General features: G+C 34.4%; 1 protein-coding gene across 1 annotated transcript; it reads right to left on the minus strand.

Annotated features, from left to right (window-relative positions):
- Window positions 1–20669: 20669 nt before the first annotated feature.
- LOC143072735 (cholesterol 25-hydroxylase-like protein 1, member 2) lies at window positions 20670–25274 on the minus strand. The gene has a single exon (XM_076247830.1). The coding sequence runs from the start codon at window positions 25047–25049 to the stop codon at window positions 24120–24122; it is 930 nt and encodes a 309-aa protein (XP_076103945.1). The 5' UTR covers window positions 25050–25274; the 3' UTR covers window positions 20670–24119.
- Between the last annotated feature and the right edge of the window lie 245 nt (window positions 25275–25519).

The raw sequence follows: 25519 nt of genomic DNA on the forward strand, positions 1-25519 counted from the left end.
TCATCCTTTAATGCACGGTAATGTTCCTTTGTCCCCATTTTAAGACGGTACTAGACTATTTGAGTTGCCTGTTTGCTTTTAATTTGTTAAAAAACTGTAACAGTTTATAAGTCAACTAGGTTAAGGGGGAGTCGGGATCCCGCTTACATGTTTAACCCCGCCACATTCTGTATGAATGTGCCTGTCCCAAGTCAGGTGCCTGTAATTCAGTGGTTGTCGTTTGGTTATGGGCTACATATTTGTTTTTCGTTCAATTTTTGTACATAAATTAGGCCGTTTGTTTTCTCGTTTGAATTGTTCTACATTGCCATTTCGGAGCCTTTTATAGCTATGCGGTATGGGCTTTGCTCATTCTTGAAGGCCGTACGGTGACCTTAAATAGACTGGTACTCGAGTCGGAGTGACAAAAAATGTGTCAATAAATGGTGACTTGTCTTCAAACGGACTGTTACCCTGTGAGGTATCGGATTCAGCGTTTCAACTAGTGCAAAACTGAAAAACAGTGCGTATATTGACATATACTCATCCTGAATATTTAGTTAGCCACTGGACGATAAACCGCATTAGATATCATCATTCCTTACTGAACGGTTATGTTCCTTTGACCCCATTTTTTGACAGTATTTATTGTTGCCTGTATGCATTACATTTGTTAAAAATCGCTACATTTTTCATCCAGCAGTATATGGTAACATTTCATATTCCCCAAGACTGTTTGTATTGATAAACAGAAAACTCTAGTCCATTTTCTGGGTGTTTATGATAACATATCAGTGTTCCAAATACCGAGCAGATACAACATTGAGGAAATAGACCATAAAACAATCCCCACTATAGGACAGCGGATGAGTCACGGTCGTTTATATCAAAATAAACTATCATACCACATCATCTCATTTTTATATCAGTATCGCTTAAATACATGTCCAAAGGTTTCAAAATATTTACATTCTGTGTCGCAAAGAAAGAGATTATAAAGAATCACAGAACAAGACTGATACTTCTTGTTGAATATAATACTCATGAGATGACTATATAGTAAATGAATGATGCAATAGTCATGAACACTTGTTTGTCAATTAAAGCTTTGATTTATATTGTTCTACTGAAATTTTGTAGTCCAGTGTATAACTGCATATACTTTCTATTTAAATTGAAAAAAAAATGTCTGTCAAATACTCATAGGAGTCTTTCTCTTAATGAACGATTTATGCCTTTTACATATTGTGCAAAAATTATAAATAAAAAATGAAAACAGTAAAAACGTCTAGCAAGACAAAGTCAAGTTTGACTCTCTAAGCTTGACGCTATTTTACCATCACGAAGTACGCCTCTTTCCTCGAAAGCCTTGATCTACCTCGATTCAGGCTCAAGAGGTTCCTACAAAATCTTTAGATAGTGTTCAGAATGGTGGTCTCTGGGTAGCATTATCGCCTTGAGTGTGAGAAGTCCTCGGTTCGACCCGGTCGTGTCAAACCAGACTGGAAAAATGATATTTGCTGTTTCTCCGATAAGCAGGTGGCTTTTATTGACAAGAAAACATACTGGTCAACTCGTAGTGACAATTTTGTGTGAGGGTAGGATTACAAGTCTGTAGGCAGACTGCTACGCTGTCCGCTAGCACGTTTTAAATCGGATTCAGCATATCGAACAAAACTGGGCTGATATCACGTTTAAATATTTGCTCCTCCAAAATATGTTTGTAGTTTGCCACTGGGTCTCCAACGTTATACAGCCATCCATCATCATCCTTTATTGCACGGTAATGTTCCTTTGTCCCCATTTTAAGACAGTACTAGACTATTTGTGTTGCCTGTTTGCTTTTAATTTGTTAAAAACTGTAACAGTTCATAAGTCAACTAGGTTAAGGGGGAGTCGGGATCCCGCTAACATGTTTAACCCCGCCACATTCTGTATGAATATGTCTGTCCCAAGTAAGGAGCCTGTAATTCAGTGGTTGTCGTTTGTTTATGTGCGATATGGGCTTTGCTATGATTGTTGAAGGCCGCACGGTGACCTATAAATGTTAATCTGTGTTATTTTGGTCTCTTGTGGAGAGTTGTCTCATTGGCAATCATACCACACCTTAATTTTTTTTTAGCAAAATGATACCGTTTTCCTCAAGACTGTTTATATTTAAAAAAAACCTTGACAGTAGTCTATGTGTTTATGATGACAAATCAGTGTGCCAAATACCGACCAGATAAAACATTGAGGAAACAGAAACTAAAACCATCCTCGCATAGGACAGCGGCTGCTTCACGACCGTTTATATTAAAATAAACTATCATACTACATCACCTCATTTTTATATCAGTATAGCATGAATGCATGTCCAAAGGTCTCAAAATATGTTCATTCTGTGTCGTCATACGTAGGATAAAATACCAGTGAGTCATTTTTCTTGCATTCATCATGCATAATCACAAAAAGTTTCAATTTTGAATAATCTAAAAGGAGTAGGTTCAGTAAGACCCCTTTTTGGCCCCAAAATATAGCAGTTTTAGAAAATTGTGAAAATGTAATCTTTAAGCTATAATTTGGTAAGTAAAATGCTTCTGCTACATAAATATGAGCTGTTTTGACAATACAATGCACAACTATCGCGTACTAGCATCATTCAGTCATGCTAAATTACTGAAATCTTTAAAATTTTAGCATTTTGGTTAATTTTTAGACGGTTTCCGTCTAAAACGAAAGTGGCCGCATTCGTGTTCATTCATAATATTGAAATGTAAGTTGTATTTGATGATAATACAAAACATATATAAGGGTTGAGGATGAACACAGGATGGCCACTTTTCATTTTTGACAAAAACCATCTAAAAAGTGACGTTTTTTTGGCATATTTGATATATAGATTTGTGTTTAAAAAGTGTCCAAAAAAGAACCTGAAAGTTGAGGTCAAAATCGGCCCTTACCGGACCTACTCCTTTTATAGTGTATATACCTTAATTGGAGTTTTCAAAACCTTTTAGAATTTTGGGTCCTAAATGCTCTTCAAATTCGTATTTTGATTGGTCTTTGAAAATAAAAATGAATCGAGCTTCACTGAAGAGTCTTTTGTATCAAAGCACGCGTCTGGTGTACAAAAATATAAGCCTTGAATCTTTCTTCGTGTTCATTATTCATTGGTCAATGTTGAGGTTTTGTAATGTGTGTTCAGTTTCTATGATGCTAAAAGCCAACTCTAAATTGTTTACCCATAATTTATTGCAAGGTTTACAACTCCGTTTGGTAGGGTTTGTCTGACATTGACCTCGTGCTTGTTCATCTGACCTTGACTTTCTGTTAGTTATTCATTGGTCAATTTCAAGGTTTTGTTGTGATGTCCGTTTCTAAGAAGCTATAAGCAAACGGTAAACTATTTTGTTTCAAAACATGTTGCAAGGATTACATGTCCGTTAGGTATGGATCGTCTGATCTTGACCTCGTGTTCATTCATATGACCTTGACCTCATGTTCATGTGTCATTGTTCAATATTAAGGTTTTGTAGTGAGGCCGTATCTCAGATACTATAAGTAAAAAGTAAACTATATTTTGTCAATTACATGATTGTAAGGTATGCAAATCTGCATGTCTACAAGGAATATTTTGACCAATAACCTTGACCTTAATAATTTTAAGAATGTGTGATACCTGTATTATCACAAAATTCAGTCGTGCATAGTAGAGCAGGCGAGACAATTCACCATGTGCAAACTTGTTAATATTATATTGTCTGTAAATTTGTTGTTAAATATTACTTTCGCTAGCAGTATTTAGATACATATAAACGAGGATAGCTCGAGTACGGGAGTGCGTAGGGTCGATCGCCGGTCGAGACAAACAAGACGCGAAAATTTGTATTTGCTGCATTCCTTTCTAGCATTGGGAATACAGTAGCACATGTGTTGGCCGCTTAAGGCCATTCGCGTGTTCACCCTTCATATTCTATAGGATGAAAACACATAACAGCGAAATCGCGAAGTCGAAAACGAAAAAAAAACGTGGAACCTTTTTCTTTCCGATTTCTCAATTTTGACCTCACCTCGGAGTTTGAATTATGAGACCGGGTTATAAGTATTTAAATAAACAAATAATGCTTTGTTGACAATAACAGTGTTTAACTGATCTGGGTGAATAGGTAGGTACATTTTTGTCTATAATATCTTATGTTTACTGATGAAGTCAATAAAGTACGTTATTACTTTTAATTATTTGAAGTCCAGTCACTCAATGACCTACATTATCTATTTAGGACACTGTATTTGTATATATCAATCTAAAAACAACATAAAGTTATCTACAAGGTTCACAATTTGAAATATCCGTAATCACAATATCAAGGGGTACAATCAAAATCACGTGATGGATATACACACACCGGTAGTAACAGTCGAGCAGACCGCTTGAAAGGTAAGTAGTCGTATTTACTTGTTTATATCAATAAAATTTGATAAATAAGGTAGTGCACCGAATGTAGGATACTATCTAGTTTTGAAATACACAATTATCCTTGCTGGAAAGCGTGTAGTTATTGCGAACACTTTGACACAGTTCCAAAATTTCACCGTCGAAGTGTTTGCAATAACTGCACGCTTTCTAGCAAAAACAATTGTGTATTTTAAAACTACATACTATCCGACATTCGGTATGCCAACTTATTAATCAAAATTTAATTGATATAAACAAGAAAATGCAACTACTAACCTTTCAAGCGGCGAGTTCGACTGTGACTTCCGGTGTGTGTATATCCATCACGTGATTTTGATTGTACCCCTTGAATATCCAACTGTACGACTCACACCACCGGAAACACCTTCGCTCTTCCCAACACATAAAACGAGCCAAAAACCTTCAACCTAGTCCCGACAAATTTCAAGGTGTCACATAATCCAACCTTCTAAAAAGACACGCTCTCGTGTCCTTGTTCTAATGTTTTCATATCAGTTTCAAAATCCTGCAAATAAGCAGGCGGCCGACGCTCTATCTGTGGACGGACATGAACTTCACCATCACCATCTTCTCCTACTTCTGAATTAATGTTTTCACTATCACTATCGACTCTTTCATCAACACTATCATCATGATCTGCAATGCTAATCTTATGAACTGAATTTTGTACCTTTTCTTCGTTTCCAACATCATCAGTGCGAGTTTTTCCCTCCTTGATTTATCAGGAGCTGCAAACTGCTGTTCCCGGTCATGATTGTGTCCCTTTTCTAAAACTGACTTTTTTTTAGTCTTAGGTTTAAATCTAGTATTTCTTCTAATTCTATTTGCCTCAATTCGAACTTCAATCTCCGGTTCCGACGCCACAAATTTCTACAATCGATTAAAGTGGACAATCTTTAATTTTGCATTTCGTTTCTTTATTTTGTAATTCACATCAGAAACTTTCGCTAAAACTACATATGGTTCCTTCTCCCACGGACAATGAAGTTTGTGTGTTCTTCTTGGTTTAAACGCCGGATTATATAACATAGCTAAAGCCCCCATTTCTTGTCATTATAGTCCTTTTGTCTCTTTTGGGAGTAATTCATGTTCGTTCTAACCTTTTCAAATGCTAAATTTAAATTGAAACGTATTGTGTCTTATTACTTTCCTCTTGTGGACATTCCCCAAAAACAACACCATTGAATGGATAGTCGAAGTTCGTGTCCTAGCATTAACATTGATGGCGAGAATCCAGTTGTTTCGTTTACACTACATCTGAATGACATCATTAGGAAGGATATCTGCTCGTCCAAATTCTTTTGATCTTCTTTAACATGTTTACTTAACATGTTAAGAAGCGTTTTATTAAACCTTTCGACCTGTCCGTCGCACTGAGGGTGATATGCCGTCGTCCTCTTCTTCTTTGATTCAAATTATATGCTGATTTCTTTGAAGTTCGATTCAAAGTCTCTTCTTTGATCACTGTGTACGGCATATGGTGCTCCAAAGCGACACATAAATTCCTCCACTAACTGTTTCGCTATGGTTTTTGCCTGGTGGTTCCGAATGGCAAATGCTTCTGTCCATTTAGACAACTATTCTGATATCACTAATATATATGTATTACCCCTTGACGACGTGGGTAATGGGCCTAAAATGTCCATAGCTATTTTCTCTAGTAGGGCACCAGTTTTAACAAAAACCAAAGGTGCTCTTAAGTGTTGAGCAGGATTTCTCCGAGTAGCACAAGTCAGACATTCTTCACAGAATATTTCAACGGCTTCCTCAACATTTTCTTTGTCCCGAGATGTCCACCGCCTATACCAGAATGCAATGTTTCCAAAATGTTACGTCTTAATTTTGTAGGTACCAAGAATTGGTAGGCAGTCTCATTTATGTCTTCGAATTTCCTGTACAGAATACCATCTGTAGGAACTATATTTTCCCATTGACCAATCAGCCTCTTTACAGTAGTTGAGTACCTTTCCTCCACAATTGGTTATTATTACTAGCCGTTTTCAAGTCTTGAATCAGCTTTAAATGGACATCTTTCAACTGCGCCTTTTTCCAATCAAATTGATCACCGACACAAACAGCTTGACAAAACCCACTATCGCTAATTAATTCGTCATCCCTTTCTTCTATTTTTAATTGTGCAATTGGTCGTCTAGACATGTCATCTTCATTGTTATGGTTTGATCCCTTCCGATGAACAATCTCCATGTCAAATTCAGATAGATATGCTTGCCACCTTGCTATTTGATCTTCCGGTTCCTTGAAGTTCCAGAGCAACGGTAATGCCTTATGGTCAGTTCTGACTTGGAATTTCTTTCCGAGAAGGTAATGCCTAAAAATTTCATTACAAAATACACTAATGCCAACATTTCCTTTTTTGTTACACAATAATTTCTTTCACTTTCTGTCAAAATTCTACTTGTATAGCTTATAACTTTTTCAGTCTTGTTATGTAACTGTGAAAGGACTGCTCCAATGCTGTTTCCACTTGCATAATGCCATCTGTATCAAATATGAGCGTTTCTTCCAGTGAGGGATAAGAAAGTATTGGTGCTCTTGTTAACGACGACTTTAAAATTTCGGCTCCCTCACTGCAATCTTTAGAACAAACGAAGGTTTCCTCTCCTAATAGTAATTTATGGAGAGGCGAACAGATGAGAGAAAATCCTTTAATGAACCGTCTGTAATAACTGGCTAGACCTAAAAAAGGATTTCAGTTCCCGAACATTAGTGGGTTGAGGCCATGATTTGATTGCTTCAATTTTTTCGGGGTCCGTTTGAATACTTTGATCATAAATTATGTGATCAAGACACTTGACACTTCTGCCTGCAAAGTGACACTTACTAGGCTTTGATTTAAGGCCATTTTCTCTGAACCGCTCAAACACTATTATCAATCTTTCATCATGTTCGTCAAATGGTGAGCTAAAAATTACCACATCATCCAACTAAATTAAGCATATTTCAAACTGAAGGCCTTTAAGAACATTTTCCATTAATCGTTGAAACAGACCTGGTGCACCCGTCAGTCCAAACGGCATAACATTGAATTCGTACAGCTCATACCTTTTTGAGAATGCTGTATTTTTCCTTGTCGTCCTCTCCTACCTCTGTCATTGGCCATATCAACACATGAAAAGAATCTCGAACCAGATAGCGTATCAAATGTATCGGCGATGCATGGAATCGGGTATGGATCTTTTTTTGTAATTTCATTTACATTGCGAAAATCCACACAAAAACGAGTGCTATTGTCCTTCTCCACTAACACAATAGGCGAAGACCATGGACTACTCGAAGGTCTTATCACCTCACGTTCCAACATATCATGAATTAGTTCTTTAACCACCTGCTTCTTGGTGAGTGTGATTCTCTTTGGGTTTTGTTTTATTGCAGCTTCATTACCAGTATTAATACCATGTCTTACAAGTCTGTTCGACCAATATCTGACGGGTCTTTCGAGAAAATGTCATTATACTCGAGCAATAATGTTTTTAAGGAGCTGCAAACTGCTGCTCCAGATTCTCATTATTCATTTCATTTAGTGATTTTCTGTCGAATTCAGTTCCAGGAGCTGCAAACTGCTGCTCCAGCATACTGCAATTCGATATTTTGAGCCAACCAGAGGGAACCGAGACATTCATCACTCTAATGATGCATAAATCCTTCCCTTCTGTTAACACGTAAGCTGCACACACTTTGTCGTGATTTTCGAATCTCTGTTTTGGTTTAGATAAGAATGTTCCTCTCTTTTGAAACCCCCTTTCTTTCTTTTTTACCTTTTCTATCAGTAGCATCTCATTATCCGAAGAAAAACACACGGTTTGCTTTAGATTAACTCTACAAACAGCAGCACTCCAGGTCGAGTAATTTACATCACACTCATAATCATCAACTGTCATTTTATCAAAACCTACTTTTGCATTATGCTTTTTCATAAAGTCTGTTCTCAGTAAACACTGGTGAGCTAAGTCTTTTGCAATTAATTAAAATTGTTTGCTTACATCGGACACCTTTAATCGAAATAGTTACATCAATAACTCCATGTATATCAATAATTTCGCTGTTGGCCGAAACCACTGTTGATTTGCAAGTTGCTACCAAAATTTTACTCTGACTTCTGGTTTCAATTTCATTGAACAAATTATAATGTATAATAGTAAAAACTGAACATGTATCTATCAACATTTCCGCAGGCGTGTTATTAACAAATCCTTTACATATCATTGATTACCCTGCACTTAAACAAATATAAATGTCCCGTGGGTCTTTATTATTATCCGATGTCTGACCCTCGACTTCGGCTAGCAGCCGTTTCCCGGTGGTGACTGTTTAAATGAAGGACAGTCATTTCTCATGTGTCCCGGAAGTCCACAGTTCCAACATTCTCTATGTTTTGGACAATTTCTTTTCAAATGTTGATCACTGGCACACTTTGTTGTATGTCTGCCTAGCATTTGGAATAAAGGAGTATATATGGTGGCCGCTTACGGTCATTTCGCGTTTTCACCCTTCATATTCTATAGGGCGAAAACGCAAAACCGCGAAATCGCGAAGTCGCAAACGCGATAATATGAAGTCGAAGTCGAAAACGCAAAAACGTAAAACCTTTTTCTTTCTGATTTCACAATTTCGACCTCCCTCACCTCGGAGTTGAGAGACCGGGATATAATTGTTCAATAAACAAATAATGCTTTGTTGACAATTTCAGTGTTAACTGATCTGGGTGAATAGGTAGGTACAATTTTATCTAAAATATCTTAATATGTTTACTGATGAATTTAATATAGTACGTTAAACCTTTGAATTATTTGACTCACGTTCATTCAGTAAAGCCATATTACCTATATAGGACATATAGGACATATAACACACCGTATTTGTACATATCAATATATATTAATCTAAAAATAAGTTTAAGTTCAACTAAAATCAAGATCAGCATAAAACGAAACTTAATAAATAAGGTAATCAGTACGGCTTTGTTTAACGTTACTTTTGAAATGACGAATCAAGCATCAATGTCTATATATTGACAGATCGACTAACCGCTCATCTCTGGTTTTAGGTCACATATCAAAGGTCAGGATCCGGACAGCAGCTTGAACAAAAGGCTCTCAGGAGCCTGCATCGCACACATTTTTTTGCAAAAATCTTTTCATCAATGATTATGTTTTTTAATACAAAGAAGAAGAACATTTAATCTGATTTTTGGTGTTTTAACGCCGCATTTAGGCTATTTAGTGCACCCGCACGAGCGTGGTTCGAACTCACAATCTCAGTATTGACTGGCTAGTGATAACAGTAGCAACTACCTTGACCACTCGGCCACTGAGGCCCCGAGAAGAAGAAGATATATTAATCAATGTAAATATAACAGAATTTGATTAGACTGTCATCAAAGTGAGAGGGTTAGCGCTATAAAACCAGGTTTAATCCACCATTTTCTACATTTGAAAATGCTTGTACCAAGTCAGGAATATGACAATTCTTGTCCATTCGTTTTTGGTGCGTTTTGTTATTTGAAATTGCCATGTGATTATGGACTTTCCAAATTGATTTTCCTCTAAGTTCAGTATTTTTGTGATTTTACTTTTTAATGAGTGGCTTAAAATTTTTATTTAAATGTTCCTTATAACTGTCATATTTTCTTCAAAAGCAAAAAATTGCGTTTTCCCCCTATGTATCATTTTAGCCATAGTGAATATTTTCTTTATATACCAGAAAATAAAATACAACATTTATACTAGATATAGTCTGAAATTCATTCAGCCCAAGTTTGGGTGAAATTGACTGTTTACAGTTTGTATTTATCTATAATAATATTCAAAATAATAACCGAAAACAGCAAGATTTCCTTAAAGCCATAACTTCTGTGGCAATAACCTAAAAGTCAGATACCCGATTTGCCTGATCATTTCTGAGTAGGTAGACCTTGACCTAATGAATACGTCTGATTTGTTCTAAATGCTTTAATTTTTTTAGATATAAGTCGAAAACTGTACTTTTTGACCTTATATTCTATCTTTTAGCCATGCCAGTCATGTTTTCTGAGGAAACAGAAAATAAAACACAAAACATATTCTAGATAACTTAAGAATCATTCAGCTGAAGTTTGGTTTACTTGGTTCTATAGTTTCAAGGAAAATATTTTTAATTTAGAAAACATGATTTACACATTGTGTTAAATTGTCTTTCAAGGGCAATAACCCACTGTCAATTGACAATGTCGGTCATATACAATTATTTTTCTTAACATTTTTGCTGTTTACAGTTTATCTTTATCTACAACAATATTCAAGATAATAACCAAAAACAACAAACCCAAAGTCAGATTTGCTCTTATAACTTTAGTTTTTGAGATATAAGCCAAAAACTGCATTTGACCCCAAAGTTCTATTTTTAGCCATGGCGGCAATGCTTTTGACAGTACAGAAAATAAAACACAAACTTTACTTTAGATACCCTAGGGATTATTCAGCTTGTTTTTAGTTTTGTTGGAAGTGGTTCAGTAGTTTCAGAGGAGACTATCTTTGAAATAGTTACACTTGACGTCCTTCGTCCTCCTTTGTCCGTCGTCCGTTTATTGTTGTCTGCCCTGTGGTCGTATTGTTGTCTCTTAGACACATTCTCCATTTCCATTCTCAATTTTAAGTATTAATATAATATATAACAATTAACCATAATATACTGATTTGTATCACTATGTATAATATAGCAGTCATTACGATGAGAATGAATTTCCTGTCATTTATCTATCATCCACGCACGAGCTTGCCCCAGAAAAATTATACCTGTACATCAATCTCACTTTCAGGTATAGAGATGTAATTTTTTTTCAGAGACATTTGCTTGTCGGACTATCAACAAGAACTTGCGGTCATCCGATGTTCAGTATTTCAGTACTTTGATTAATATATTTGTTGTTTTCTTCAGCTCTAAAATCATACGGATTTTTAAATAGATAACATATTCTTAACTGAGATGCCAAAAATATGTTAACTTCGCACTAGTATAAAGTCCACAAACTAATTGAAGGTATATATATAGTTGTTTACGTGTAATGTTTACAAATAAATCGTACGATATGGACAAAGGACACAATTTTAATTATAGTCAGTGCATTTGTACTAATTTAGGTGCATTAATACATGGATATTGCAATCAAACTTTACACAATTGTTTTTAAATAATTTGTGTAAGACCGAACTGTTCACGCCGGAGATAGGTTTTCAAGTTTAAAGTCGGAGCTAAGAGATATTTTAGGAGAAATTATAGATCTTTTATTTTAAAATTTCGTACGCTATTTTTATCCTTTTTATAAGTGTTTATTTATCGGTTATTTTTTTTTTGGGGGGGGGGGGGTTGTTGTGATGGTGGTATATATGTATATGGTCAACTTAATTTTGAATAAAGCCAAAAGTTTTACTGGGATATAGAAACAGAATCATCACGGACTCCGCCTCCTCTGATTGTGAGTAAAACCCGCGGGTTTGTCAGTTTAGCTCTGATGGGATATAAATTCGTATCCACGTCCGTTCATAAGGGGTATCTGCACGTGAGAGAAGCTTGTTGTAAGATACAATGTATGTCCCTGTCTATGTCTTATATGCCTTCATTGTCATGTTTAAAAAGTCTAAATTTTTGCCATACACCCTGGTCGACACACACTGTAGAAACTTTCTATTTGAGAACTCTTATTTTTGTCCATAAAATGTTCAGAATATGACTGAAATATTTTTCCCTGGACGTTAAGAAATCATTAATTTACCAAGCAAATCCCATTAAAATTCGATTGAAAACTACATTGTGATGCCCGTTTTGCATATTTGAACCATCCACTCCTATATCTACGTTTTTATGTACCGTTTATGTACCGAGGCCTCGTCTCCTATACCGAGGTCTCGTCTCCTATAAAGCATACTCGAATTCTTTAGGAGCAAAGAACATACAGCACTGGAAATTTATCGAAAAAGCCATAGAAAGAGGGTAATTATGTAATATCAGATGATATCACTGACTGCAGAACTTATAATTTTGAACTTGTTCTATAAAAAAAACCCTGTATTTTGTTTTATTTGGTTTATCCCGTTTCGTTTCGTTCCGTTTTGAACTACTGGTACCCATGTATACAAATGGAAGGTTGTTTCAGATTTATTTATATGAGCAGATTTGAGTTGGTTCTTTCTTAAAGATAAATTGTTATGTACATTTATAAACCAGTACAGATGTACGAAGCTCTGTTTTTCGATCACAGGTTTTTTTTTTATCTATATTAACCAAGGTGAGGACCTTCCTGGTCAATATTTATGTTGAAAAATTGACGGAAGGCTAAAAGTAAATATTATTGGTACGGACATATGTGAACACATTGTTTAGGTACAAATCATGCAGCTATTGCGTGAACGCTTCAACCTTTATGTGTCCAAAGACTAAACTTTCAATAACTTACTCAAACTTTATACTTGCCGACCCTCTAGTAAATCAGAAACAGAAACACACACGTGCAGTTTTGCATTATGTCATTTTTTTCTGTTGATTCTTATACTTCTATCTGTAAAATAACTTATCCTATAGGTTAATTACTAGACGCACTGATTTTGTATTCTCAGAAATGTATTCTTATGTTTTCATATAAAAATGTTTTTTCTGTTACAAATCATGATGTATTGTTTTATGTGTACATGATATGCTGCCCACCAAGGGCCCTTGATTGGAATAATAAATATTCTTATTCTTCTTATTCTATTCTATGTACTGGTTCAATCCTTTTTCAATACTGTTTTAGTACGGACTTCTCAGTACTGTTTCAGTATCGACTTATTCTGTTTCAATATTCATAATTTTTAGCTCTATTCAAGTACTGTTTTTGACCTATTTATTTCCGTAGTGATTCAATACATACTTTTTATTGTAATCTGTATTGATAAATATTACATCTTTGTTGAGTTTGTTAGTTCATAACTCTTTCACAGCACTTTACTCTGAAAAAAAAAAACATTACTTTTATACTTTTATAAAGTATATAGATACATGTATATTCATTTTCAAAGACAAGTGCTTGTGAACTCTTTCCATAATAATATAATAAGGAGATGCTGTATCATGGTTACCATTAAGACAACTATACACCGAATAGACCGTTTACTGAAATGTCGATAGTAAGTAATCTTTTGAAATAATTCTCATAATAGTACTTTTGCTTTAACAGCTTTTCAAATCCAATACATACCAGATAAATACAAAAACATGCAAACAACACAAACTGTCAGATTATAAGCCTTAATTAAATTTATAAAAAAAAAACTGTTTAGCAGATATAAATTATGATATAATACTGCCAATCTAATTAAAAACCGATCTCTCATCGCTCCTGTTTCTGATATGTCGCGTGGGAGATCTAACGAAACCCGCTTTGAGGTCACATGTGAGTGACCTCGTAGGTGTGTCTTTTTCGACCAATGAAATTGAGTCTTCCACGATCTTGGAAGTTTAACGTAAGGCAAAGGGATGTAACTCATTTCATTTACGACGAAATCGTCAGTCAAAATAATTCATAAACTTTTTTGATTGGCTTATTAATAGGTCGTCAACTCATTTGCATATCTTTATAAATTCATGACTTTTAGTTCACTCACATGTGACCTCAAAGCCGGTTTCGTTAGATCTCCCACGCGACATATCAGAAACAGGAGCGATGAGAGATCGGTTTTTAATTAGATTGTAATACTGCAAGGTTGTGCCCTTTTTATATTTTCTTTAGTTATAGTATAGAGTATCATTTCTTGTAGCTTTTCTTATCTTAAACTATTCATTTGATTACTCACTTACTTTTCTGTTAACAATTGCAAGTTTTTAAATAAATTCTTTATTCATTAGTGATTCTTGTCTATTTGTATGTTTTGACACCTACAAGTTTTTATCAACATGAATGAGAAATTTTGAAAAGTTCTGTACCCCTTCAGTGGCGGATCTATAAATTTTAATAAGTGGGGGCGCACTGGCTGCCTAAGAGGGGGCTCGATCGCTTCACGCTTCAGTGAATCCCTATATAAGCAACCAAATTTTTTTCTCAAAAGGGGGGGGGGGGGCGGGCCCCCTGTCCCCCCTTAAATCCGCCTCTGCCCTTATGCATCAATGTTATACCTTTTTTAAATGCTTTTGTTTAACAAATAATTGATGCAAGCTATAATACTTCATTGTAGTTTTAGCATGGGTAGGCATTATATTCGTGATTATTTTTGCCCGAGCGAAAGTGAGGGCTAAAATAACACGAATATAATGCCTAAAGCTTGCATCAATTATTTCGATTCTGATTAGGACAATTCAGGTTATTTATATGTCCGATGTGTAAAGGCTATAACGTATGTGTAGGCTCTTCCATGAACCTCCCTCATTTTTTTTTTTGTTAACACGCAAACGACTGGCAATGTGATTTTAGAGGGAGGAGTTTTAAACAGCGAGCATGAACGGTTGTCATATCTATGTCAAATATGTCAATTTCGAATTGCACGTTACAGTCATAATAAATGAATTAATAACAACATGTGCATCATTTAAGATGTTGGAAGTGTTTTAAGTCAATCAAATATATTAAATGCATGCTAATTTGATAAAATTCATAATTCTGCAGTAGTCAATATACGCATGTGCAAACTAATTTTATTGGATTTAGAGCATGGATTTATTCATAAAGCGAGTGAAGCACGTCATATTGGAAGTCAAATAGTGGAAGAACATATTCAAGGTCGGATCCATTCATTTTTAAAAGGAGCATTCCAACCCAGGACACAGGGGGTTCCAAGAATAAGTCCCATTCAAAAACATTGCTCGTAAAAAAAGGGTGGACTCCACTGAATCCCCCCCGGAACCCCCTCCGGCTATGGATCCGCCACTGATGTTATGTTCTTTACAACTCTTTTTTTTTTAATTGCCCTTCAATGCTCTTTCTCAAAAGAGGTGTAGGTGAAACTATTGAACTTTCCACCTGTAGATATGTACTTTTCAATCATATCAACAAATTCTGATGAATAGTATTATCCGCAATATTGCTGTTTGTTTCACATACCAGATCTACACGGACATAAACCAAAACGTCGTCGTTTACAGTTCGGTCTGGTATCAATGATGAAAGTTGTAAATAAAACATTCACCATTTTGGAAGGTTTCATTTGTTAATATGCTTAGTGGATATTGATATTATTGGACTTTTTGTGTTATATTTGACGTAATCTTTACTGTCATATGGAACTATCGTTTAAATCGACAATATAAAAAAGAAGATGTGGTATGATTGCCAATGAGACAACTATCCACAAAAGACCAAAATGACACATACATTAACAACTATAGGTCACTGTACGGCCTTCAACAATGAGCAAAGCCCATACCGCCTTCTCTCTTTACTTTGTAATTTTAACGAGAGAGAAAAAAGAGACATAGATATTACCTTCTGAACTTACTGATATATGTTACATGATGATGTTTATAAATTAGACTACAAGTTTATTAGTCGATATTCTATGTATAGTAAACAATCTTTGTGTATAATGAATATGCAGTTATTGCTAAGGCTAATGGTCAGTGGATCAAGGCGGACCTCCTGCTTTAACTCGCCGGGGCCCGAAGGGCCCCATATGAGCTTATGCCATCACTTGAAGTCCGTCGTCGTCCGTCGTCTATCGTCGTAAATTATTTCAAAAATCTTCTCCTCTGAAACTACTGGGTCAAATACCTTCAAACATTAACTAAATGTTCCATAGGGTAACTAGTTTATAAATTGTATCCGAACTTTTGATCCATCGACAAACATGGCCACCATGGCTAAAAGTAGAACATAGGGGTCAAATGCAGTTTTTGGCTTATATCTCAAAAACTTTTTTGTTATTATCTTAAATATTATTATAGATAGATATAAACTGTAAACAGCAATAATGTTCAGCAAAGTAAGATCTACCAAAAAGTTAAAAGACCATAATTGTCAATTGACCCCTTAAGGAGTTATTGCCCTTTAAAGACAATTTACACAATTTGTTCAAGTTTGCTAACATTAAAAAATCTTCTCCTGTGAAACTACAGGGTCAATTTCCTTCAAACTTCAATTAAATGTTCCTTAGGGTATCTTGTCTATAAATTGTATCCGAAGTTTTGTTCCATTGACAAACATGGCCGCCATGGCTAAAAATAGAACATAAGGGTCAAATGCAGTTTTTTTTTTTTTGCTTATATCTCAAAAACTAAAGCTTATAGAGCAAATCTGACGTGGGGTAAAATTGTTCAATTGGTCAAGATTTATAGGCCCTAAAATTTTCAGACGAATCGACAACCCATTGTTGGGTTGCTGTCACCGATGGTTTTAACAAAATTATCTTGAAAGATCTACAAAAAAGTTTATATGACCAAAATTGTCAATTGACCCCTTAAGGAGATATTGCCCTTTAAAGACAATTTTACACAATTTGTTCATCAAGTTTGCTAACATTTAAAAATCTTCTCCTCTGAAAACAGGTGAGCGATTCAGACTCTTGAGAGCCTCTTGTTTAATTAGTCATGCTTTTGAATAGGGACATATGGTTGGAACCCTCTTTTACAAATGACTGGATCCGCCCCTGATAGTAATTCATTCAATTTCTACGAATGACTTGTAGGGAAGTTTGATTATGTACCGCATAAAAGAGATGAAGTCGTAAAGTGCCTATCAGCCTTCTTTGGCAGCCATTACATGTATACACACAATACTAATCTTTGAACACTGACTTGATCTAAATAGTTTTTCCGTTCACTTACATATTTTGTATCAGTGATAAGGCCTAGATATGATTTAAGCTTGTGTTAAACAAATCACTGAACGGCTGGTGAAATATGTGCATTGCAAATTAGAGTAATAATATATCAATGTATAACTAGACCTTCAACTATGGAGATGAGCATAAGAAATATCTGATATAGTCCATTATGTATAGTTGTTTAGGTTATAATTATTTTAAGTAAGTTATGAGAGAACATTAGGATAATAGACATTTGCGGAAACTGTTAGGTACAGATAGCATTTAAATCTTGGGCTTTCTTAAGGTTTATGTACCCTTCTGTAGCCATTTTTGTACGAACTTTTCAAACTTCAATTGTATCAAAACTACAGATATAATGAATAATAGAGATAGGCCATATTGTACATATTCCAAGGGGAAACTTGATGCAAAGCATTATTTTTTACTGTTCCATTGCATTTAATAGAAAAAGAGGACTTTGTGGCAAATAAATCAAGATTATTATAGAAAATCCACAGCCTTTATCCTTGTACTCTCATATTTGGCAATTTGATGACTGATAGATATAGGATTATTGCATGCAGTGCTAGCATTGATTTCCTTAAAACAAGTTTATAAATGTAGTTATTGGTTAAGACAAATATAAATATGGCCAAAATCAAGTACACCTTTTAGGGTGCGCTCGACTTTAGTGACTCAGCACGAGGTGTTTTGGAATTTACAGGTTACTTAGAACTTTTTGTAAAAAATAAACACTAGCACATCATAGAAAATCAAGTGAGTAATTTATGTTTCAAATTTTATAACAAAAATCTCTGTATTAAAGGCTGTGGATTTTCTATAAAAATCTTGATTTATTTGCCACAAAGTCCTCTTTTTCTATCAAATGCAATGAAACAGTAAAAAATAATGCTTTACATCAAGTTTCCCCTTGGAACATGTACTAAATGGCCCATCTCTATTATTTATTATATCTTTAGTTTTGATACAATTGAGGTTTGAAAAATTCGTACAAAAATGGCTACAGAAGGGTACATAAACCTTAAAGTGTAAAAATAAACCGTAGACCCAAAACAATGTAATAAAATTAACGGTACCAATTTTTTTGCACCAGATGCGCATTTCGACAATACATGTCTCTTCAGTGATGCTAGTGGCCAAAATATTTGAAATCCAAAGCTTATATAAAAGATGAAGAGCTATAATCCAAAAGGTCCAAAAAGTATAGCCAAATCCGTGAAAGGAATCAGAGCTTTGCATGAGGGAGAAACATTCCTTAATTTATAATAATTTCTATCATTTTGTAACAGCTAATTTCAAAAACACAAAAAATCCGTATTTTCATGCCAGTACCGAAGTACTGGCTACTGGGCTGGTGATACCCTCGTGGACTAATAGTCCACCAGCAGAGGCATCGACCCAGTGGTAGTAATAAAATTAACGGTACCAATTTTCTTGCACCAGATGCGCATTTCGACAATACATGTCTCTTCAGTGATGCTCGTGGCCAAAATATTTGAAATCCAAAGCTTATATAAAAGATGAAGAGCTATAATCCAAAAGGTCCAAAAAGTATAGCCAAATCCGTGAAAGTAATCAGAGCTTTGCACGAGGGAGATACATTCCTTAATTTATAATAATTTCTATCATTTTGCAACACCTAACTTCAAAAACACAAAAAATCGTATTTTCATGCCAGTACCGAAGTACGATAGGGATGTTTTTCTCTAGTTGAACAATGATTTTTTTTTCAAATATATTTGCAGCAATGTGTTAACATTAATTACTGTATATGGTGTTATCCAAGGTTGAAAATGATGCAATTGTACGAAGTATGATAGAATGAACTATACATTGTTTTAGAAATAAATTTAACACGAGACACACAAAATATCACAATTATCATTGCAGTTGATAGATTGGGACAATTGCTGAAAAAAAGTCAGCAATACTTTGTGTGAGCTTAAGATATGTGCAATCAACCATGGAGCATATTAGCGCTAAGACATACTTTCTCTCTTTTATTATGTTTTAAAGAAATTGAGGAAATACAGCAGATGGGTGTTTTTGAGCTATTTATTCTTCATGAAATTATTAACTATTCAAGAAAAAAAAAACACCCATAAAAACAGTTATCGACGAACTTTTCTGTGTCGGAAATATATTTTTAGACTGTTCGCCAGACTCAGTTGAAATGTAAAATACATGTAGCTGTACTCAAATAGTTAAAATTTTGCTATCTATGTTTTCAACAGCAACACACAGAAAATGACAAACGAATTCCAAGTTGTTTTTCATTCATGCAATTATTATAAAAAGATCTTGGGAATCATTAAGTATGGACGGGTTTTTTTTTGCGGTGTCGATAATTCATGATCCTCCATGAACATAAGTTGAACTGGTTGAATAGGACTCCAACCCAATATAAAGGGGGGGGGTCCGACCAAATGTCCCTAATTAAAAGCATTGCTCGGCAAGAAGAGGGTGTTCAAACTCCCAGAAAAGCCCGTGATCTCTCACTGCGACGTTGTTCATTTCAACACAAAGTTTATATACGCAAATCTGATTGTTAGGGATAAAAAAAATCAAAAGTGTAGCAGGTGAGAAGAAAATTCGGCTTTGTGCGGTCCTGATGGTAAATCCAGAAAAGCGGTTCGGACACATGAAATTTAACGTGTTGCTTACATCTTCTTTTTTTTTATATAGAAGACACCATTTGCTAGTTGTATATGTATTGTTGTTTTTGTATTTTGAGACGACCCCTTGTTTTTGTCATCTGTTATCGTAAGTCTAAAGTGTAATCCTAGGCATAGACCTAGTTTGCGCAAATGTCTATTAGGATTATACTTTTGAAGAATATTAGAATCAAGCTAAGAAATTCTTAATTATTGTCAGTTGCAGAAATAATATGTCATGGATTAAAGTCAGCAAATAAAGAGAATAATTTCTCGAACAAGCAACAGTTAATCATTGTAAAAGATGTATCTCTCACATGCATGGAAAAAGAGAGGCGATATATACCAAAGGAACATTCAAACTCCGATCTGACAAACAGTACACAAACACAACATAGGAAATTAAAATAAAAACTGAGCAACACGAACCCACCAAAAACTGAGGGTGATCTCAAGTACTCTGGTAGGGTAAGCAGATCCTTCTCAACATGTAGCACACATCGGGTTGCTAGTTTTAGTACAAAACTGGTTATAAGTCTAATTCGGTAGGTCACATTCGGGGAAAAGGGGATCATGCCCATATTCGATGTCCACTCATATACCCCTTTAAAAGATTCCTCTTTTCACATCTGAATTCATTTAAAAACTAAGGCTGGTGCAAGCGAATTCTGTTTCAATAGCCCTATATACATAGCGGTTTTGTTGTTTTTTTTTAGTTTACGACGAACGACAGTAATGGTAAAGGCTAAAATGCGGCACTTGCAGTGTAGGTGTAAGACACAAATACCTGTAGATGTTTTATCACATATTTATTTATATCAGTTAAAATTTCTCCTCAACAGTTAAATCACATAGATTGTAGATGTTTCAACTTGAAACTTGTGAAATTAAGCAAGCTACATCAATACGTCTAACTTAGTTTCATAATATGATCAGTATGATAAAAAAAACATGATATTTTTAACAAAATACCACACATCTTTTCATTAATTGTAAATATTCTATCAAAGTTCAGTCTTCTTAATGTGGTGCTATTATTGGTTGTGAATATAACAGTTGAATCATAGAAATTTTGCGTTGTTGATATACTCAGTCTATATCCATCAAATATAAAGTGAGAAATATGTATCATATAAGTGTAAAGTGCTCATATATATTTATATTAAACACAATGGAAATACAAAAATAGGCTACATACACTTTGCTCAGTTCACATTAAAAAACAGTAAAACGTCATGACAAAATGTGTTATAATTGTTGGACATGTATGGCATTTTTTCCCTGGAATCGTCATGACAGAACGCTTCAAATGAAACGCTCTGCTCAGATTCCAGCAATACATATGATAGTTTCCCTGGAATCGTCATTGGAAAATGCTTTTTATGAAGTATACTCGGATTCCAGGGGTCTAGTGAGATAATAAAAATAAAAATGTTATAATGGCACAATTAATGTAAAATACATATACAATAAGAACATTTGGGTCAGCCAATAAAAAAAGCTAACATGTGTACAACATAAACATAAATTATTACAAACAACATATAAGAATAAACGTTGACCGATGTAGACCTATTTTTGCTATGCAAATGACTGCGTTATAAATTCACGGACTGCGAGGGAAAATTCAAATTTAGGGTATTTAGATATAAGTTCAAATTGGGTCCAAATCAGATATTTTTTAAAGTTTTAAAAATAAAGTTAAATGATCTTTTATTGCTTATTAGAGTGAAAATGAAGAAAGAAATAGTGGTCATACTTCATTACAATTATACATAATCTATGTATGTTCTAACCCTTGAGAATATTCTTTTGTCTAGTCTCTGGAGCTATACGCTCACGCAAGGTTCGTGATGCCTAATATTTCATTGACGCATTATGTTTTGAAGAAAGACCAGTTTGTCATACATTAAGCCTTAAGGTGCCTTTTATTTGTTGCCATTATATTTTTTCTCGTCTTCATTTCATTATTTATGATTGCCCCTTGGTTACTGTTCTTCATGTATACCACGAATTGGCACGTAGGTTTAAATTTTAGTTGAATTTGATAGACAAATAAAGCCCTTGTGAACTTACCACATACCAAAATTGTGAATAAATGGTATAACGGGGGGGGGGGGGGGGGGGGAGGGGGGATAAATAAGTCTTTACAACGTTTTTTCCCCATGGAATTCAATCAATTGTTTTGGGCATCACGAACAGAGAATTGAGAATTGTATAGCAACAGAACTAATTTTAAAAAGATAATTAAATCAAATTACTGTTTGGTAGACCCTACTAGGATAATCCCACGTATTTAGCCCTTAAAGTTTTTACAAACGGTAACGTCTTAAAATATTTCCTGTAACAAAATGAAATACTTCATCAGTTTCCGACAGGAAACGCCATTTGAAGTAAGTATTGTTTAACTCTATACATAAAAAAAATATTATAAAGTTCATATAATCCATAATAAAAGCAAAGTTAAATAGTACTTCCATCAGTTTCCACTTGGAAACGTCATCCGAAGTGTAAATTACATAATACAGAATGATAATATACAAACATTCCTGAGAACCTAAGACTACTTTATCAGTTTTCGATAAAAGAAACGTCATATAAAGTAGCCATGAGTTGAATGCCAAGCCGATCTTTTTGCTCAGTTTTTTTAAAGAATAAATTGGTCCTCCTAAGGTAGCGAAAGCCAAAATATTCAATGAACATAGAAGTAATAATCATTCGATGTTATTTTCAGAGTCGAAAACTGTTTACATACTGAAATAACCAGTACGCAGTTTCACTTTCTCAGTGTGTGTTATGATTAAACTATTTAGAATGTCCATTGTTATAGTTTCATATTCATCATAAAGATTAAAAAAAAATACTGAATTGAGGAATTTCCATAAAATCTTTTTATATTTAACTGCAAAAAACCTGCACCATTTGCCATTGCGAATGATAATACTTCTATGTAAATGATAAAAACTTCATAAAAAAAAATCATACTTAAGCACAAATAAGAAACTGGACCAGATTCACAATAATTATAAATTAAATATAAATTTACAAACAAAGAACTGAGAATATCATTATATAACATGAATAACAAACATATTATTTATAATAATAAGTGAAACCTTTATTGTCAAATGTTGACCGTAGAAATTATGAAAAGCTATGTGACAAAATAAGAGAAATCAACAGTTACTAATAAATTACTATAAAACAATATTTGTATCACATAGATAAATAAAAATAATAAAATCAACACGTATTTGGGGGGGGGGGGGGGGGATACGGTCATGAATGGCAAATCTACTTGAAAACAGTTATTGTTTTTTTACACTTGAAACTAAATATGACGCGCGCACCTGTTTAATACAGAGTTGCATTTATGTGAACAAATACTGCATGTGTACAGACAAATATTGAAATAATATACAAATACTGAATTTAATAGGTTTAAATCAGGTCAGACTTACTTTCAATTAATTAATAAAGACTTTATGTCATAGCTACAAAAGAATTCTACAGAAGGCCACGTAGTTCACATTTCAATTCTAAAGTACACATAATGTATTCATTTAATTTAAACATGTAACCTCTTTATATTGACATTTGGGAAATAAATAACATGTGGTAAACGTACCTTATGGCTTTAATATTCTAATACATACCTGAATTTATATAGAAACGTCTATTCATATGTAAAAATTTACTGATTAATGCGCAAAATATGTGTTAGTTGAAATATTCAAACGGACATTTAAGAATAGTAGACACGTTATTAAATTATTTTTCAAATGTGAGCTTAGGTTTATTATTACTATTCATGATATTAGAAAGAAATGCAATATTCGATGTACAGTTACTGCTCACAATAAATATTTTGACAAATGAATAAGTTGTAAATTGCATTATATCCCGGATAGTTTTATGTCACATTTTTTGGCCTAATTATTGATTTAAACATAAGGCGATTAAAAATTGACCATCCACGTAATTTCCTTGTTTATACAAAGAGAATATTTAAAAAGTGAATAATTATGTTTACTATAGTCTACACAGTTTGACCTAAATTAACTCCTAATAACAGGAAAATATTTGACAACAAACATAAATCACACATCAACCTAACACAGAAAACATCTTGCGATTACATAAGTAAAAATAGTTTTAAAAAGATAAAAAAAAGTACGCCCTTTCAAAAAAAAAAAAAAACTAACAAAAAAAAAAAACCCTAACAAATCTTCTGTTTTGTCATCAGCAGACTTTCTTAATTTCTTTTGTTCGACGCTCGTATTCGAGTAGATTTTTTGGTCTGACTCCTCCTGCCTTCATGGGTGGACAAAATGAATCAAATGTTTTGTCCCAGTGATTGAAGAACGGAGAGAAGTTGGTAAGCGGCTTCAGATGATGCATGTCGTGTTTAGGTGCTCCACCAATCATCCCAAATGGAAGGATGTTATTGAGACAGAAAGGAAGATCAAAACCAATATGAGCTTCCACACTCACGACGATGCTCAGCAGCATGTACGACCATGTTGTCATGGGATGGCATTTGAAAAACCACGTATTTGTAGTGGTCAGGAACCCAACGGTGACCAGTTCCCATGGGTGGAGATACTGTGTGACCCAGACAAATGGACTGTGGTACCTGTGATGTACAGAATGGATATGCTTGTAGAGAAATCTAACCTTGTGGTGGGTCCAGTGCCAAACAAAGTATTGGAAGTCGAATACTATTAAACTGGCAATCTGTTGCCAAACAAATTCAAACCAGCTTGGTGCCAATTCTGGAAGTGGTGTAGGCGGTGTCCATATCATTTGTCCGACTGCGGCAGGGAGGATAAAAAGCACATGATTCCAAAATGTTAGCTGTAATGTATCAAATACCTGATCGAGTGTTACTTCTTTGTCAGTTTGAATTTTGTATTTTTGAATCCATTTCCATTTTTTTCCATATATATCCGCAATCATAAATGGTGTACATAGCGAAAAGTAAAATGCTACGGATAGAAAAACCGGGAAAAGAGGGGAACTAACGAGATCCTCCCTGCCGAGTCTAAAATCCCATATAACTTGTAGAAGAGATCGTCCGCTGGATAATGCATTATTTCTAACAACACCGGTTAATACGTCAGAAGTGTTTATATATAATGCTCTTCCAAATTCTAAAATTCCTTCAGTCATACTTGTGTATAAGCAAAAATAACTAAAATACGAAAAGCGAAACACAGAATGTTACGTCCCTCTTTCCCGGTCTTTGCTCTTAATCCTATCAAAGCAACATTGTATATAAAGTCCGTTTATACAAAACGAAGGATTATATTATAAATGTGTTATCATATCAACAACACGCTTATTCAGCTTGAGGCACACACACAGGAAAATATCGATTGAATGATGAAGATATCAATTATCACTTAGGGATACTAAGATTTTTAAAGGGAATTACTGTACAAAGTAACAAATACTACAAGACATTATTACTTCCTAATTAATTACAAACGGTTCATAAATTTTCTTAACAATAATATAATGACTGTGTCAAATCTTTTGGTCGAGGTAATTATAAACAATAGACAAATACTATGTCATTGATTTTTTTACGACGTTTCGTACACCCGGGTACGTAAATTGACACATGAGAATGTAGCTCC

This window comes from Mytilus galloprovincialis, chromosome 4, assembly GCF_965363235.1.
Source record: "Mytilus galloprovincialis chromosome 4, xbMytGall1.hap1.1, whole genome shotgun sequence".
Lineage (NCBI taxonomy): Eukaryota > Metazoa > Mollusca > Bivalvia > Mytilida > Mytilidae > Mytilus > Mytilus galloprovincialis.

Coding starts and splice junctions, on each gene's coding strand:
- LOC143072735 (XM_076247830.1), bottom strand. CDS start 25,049: ATGACTGAAGGAATTTTAGAATTTGGAAGAGCATTATATATAAACACT.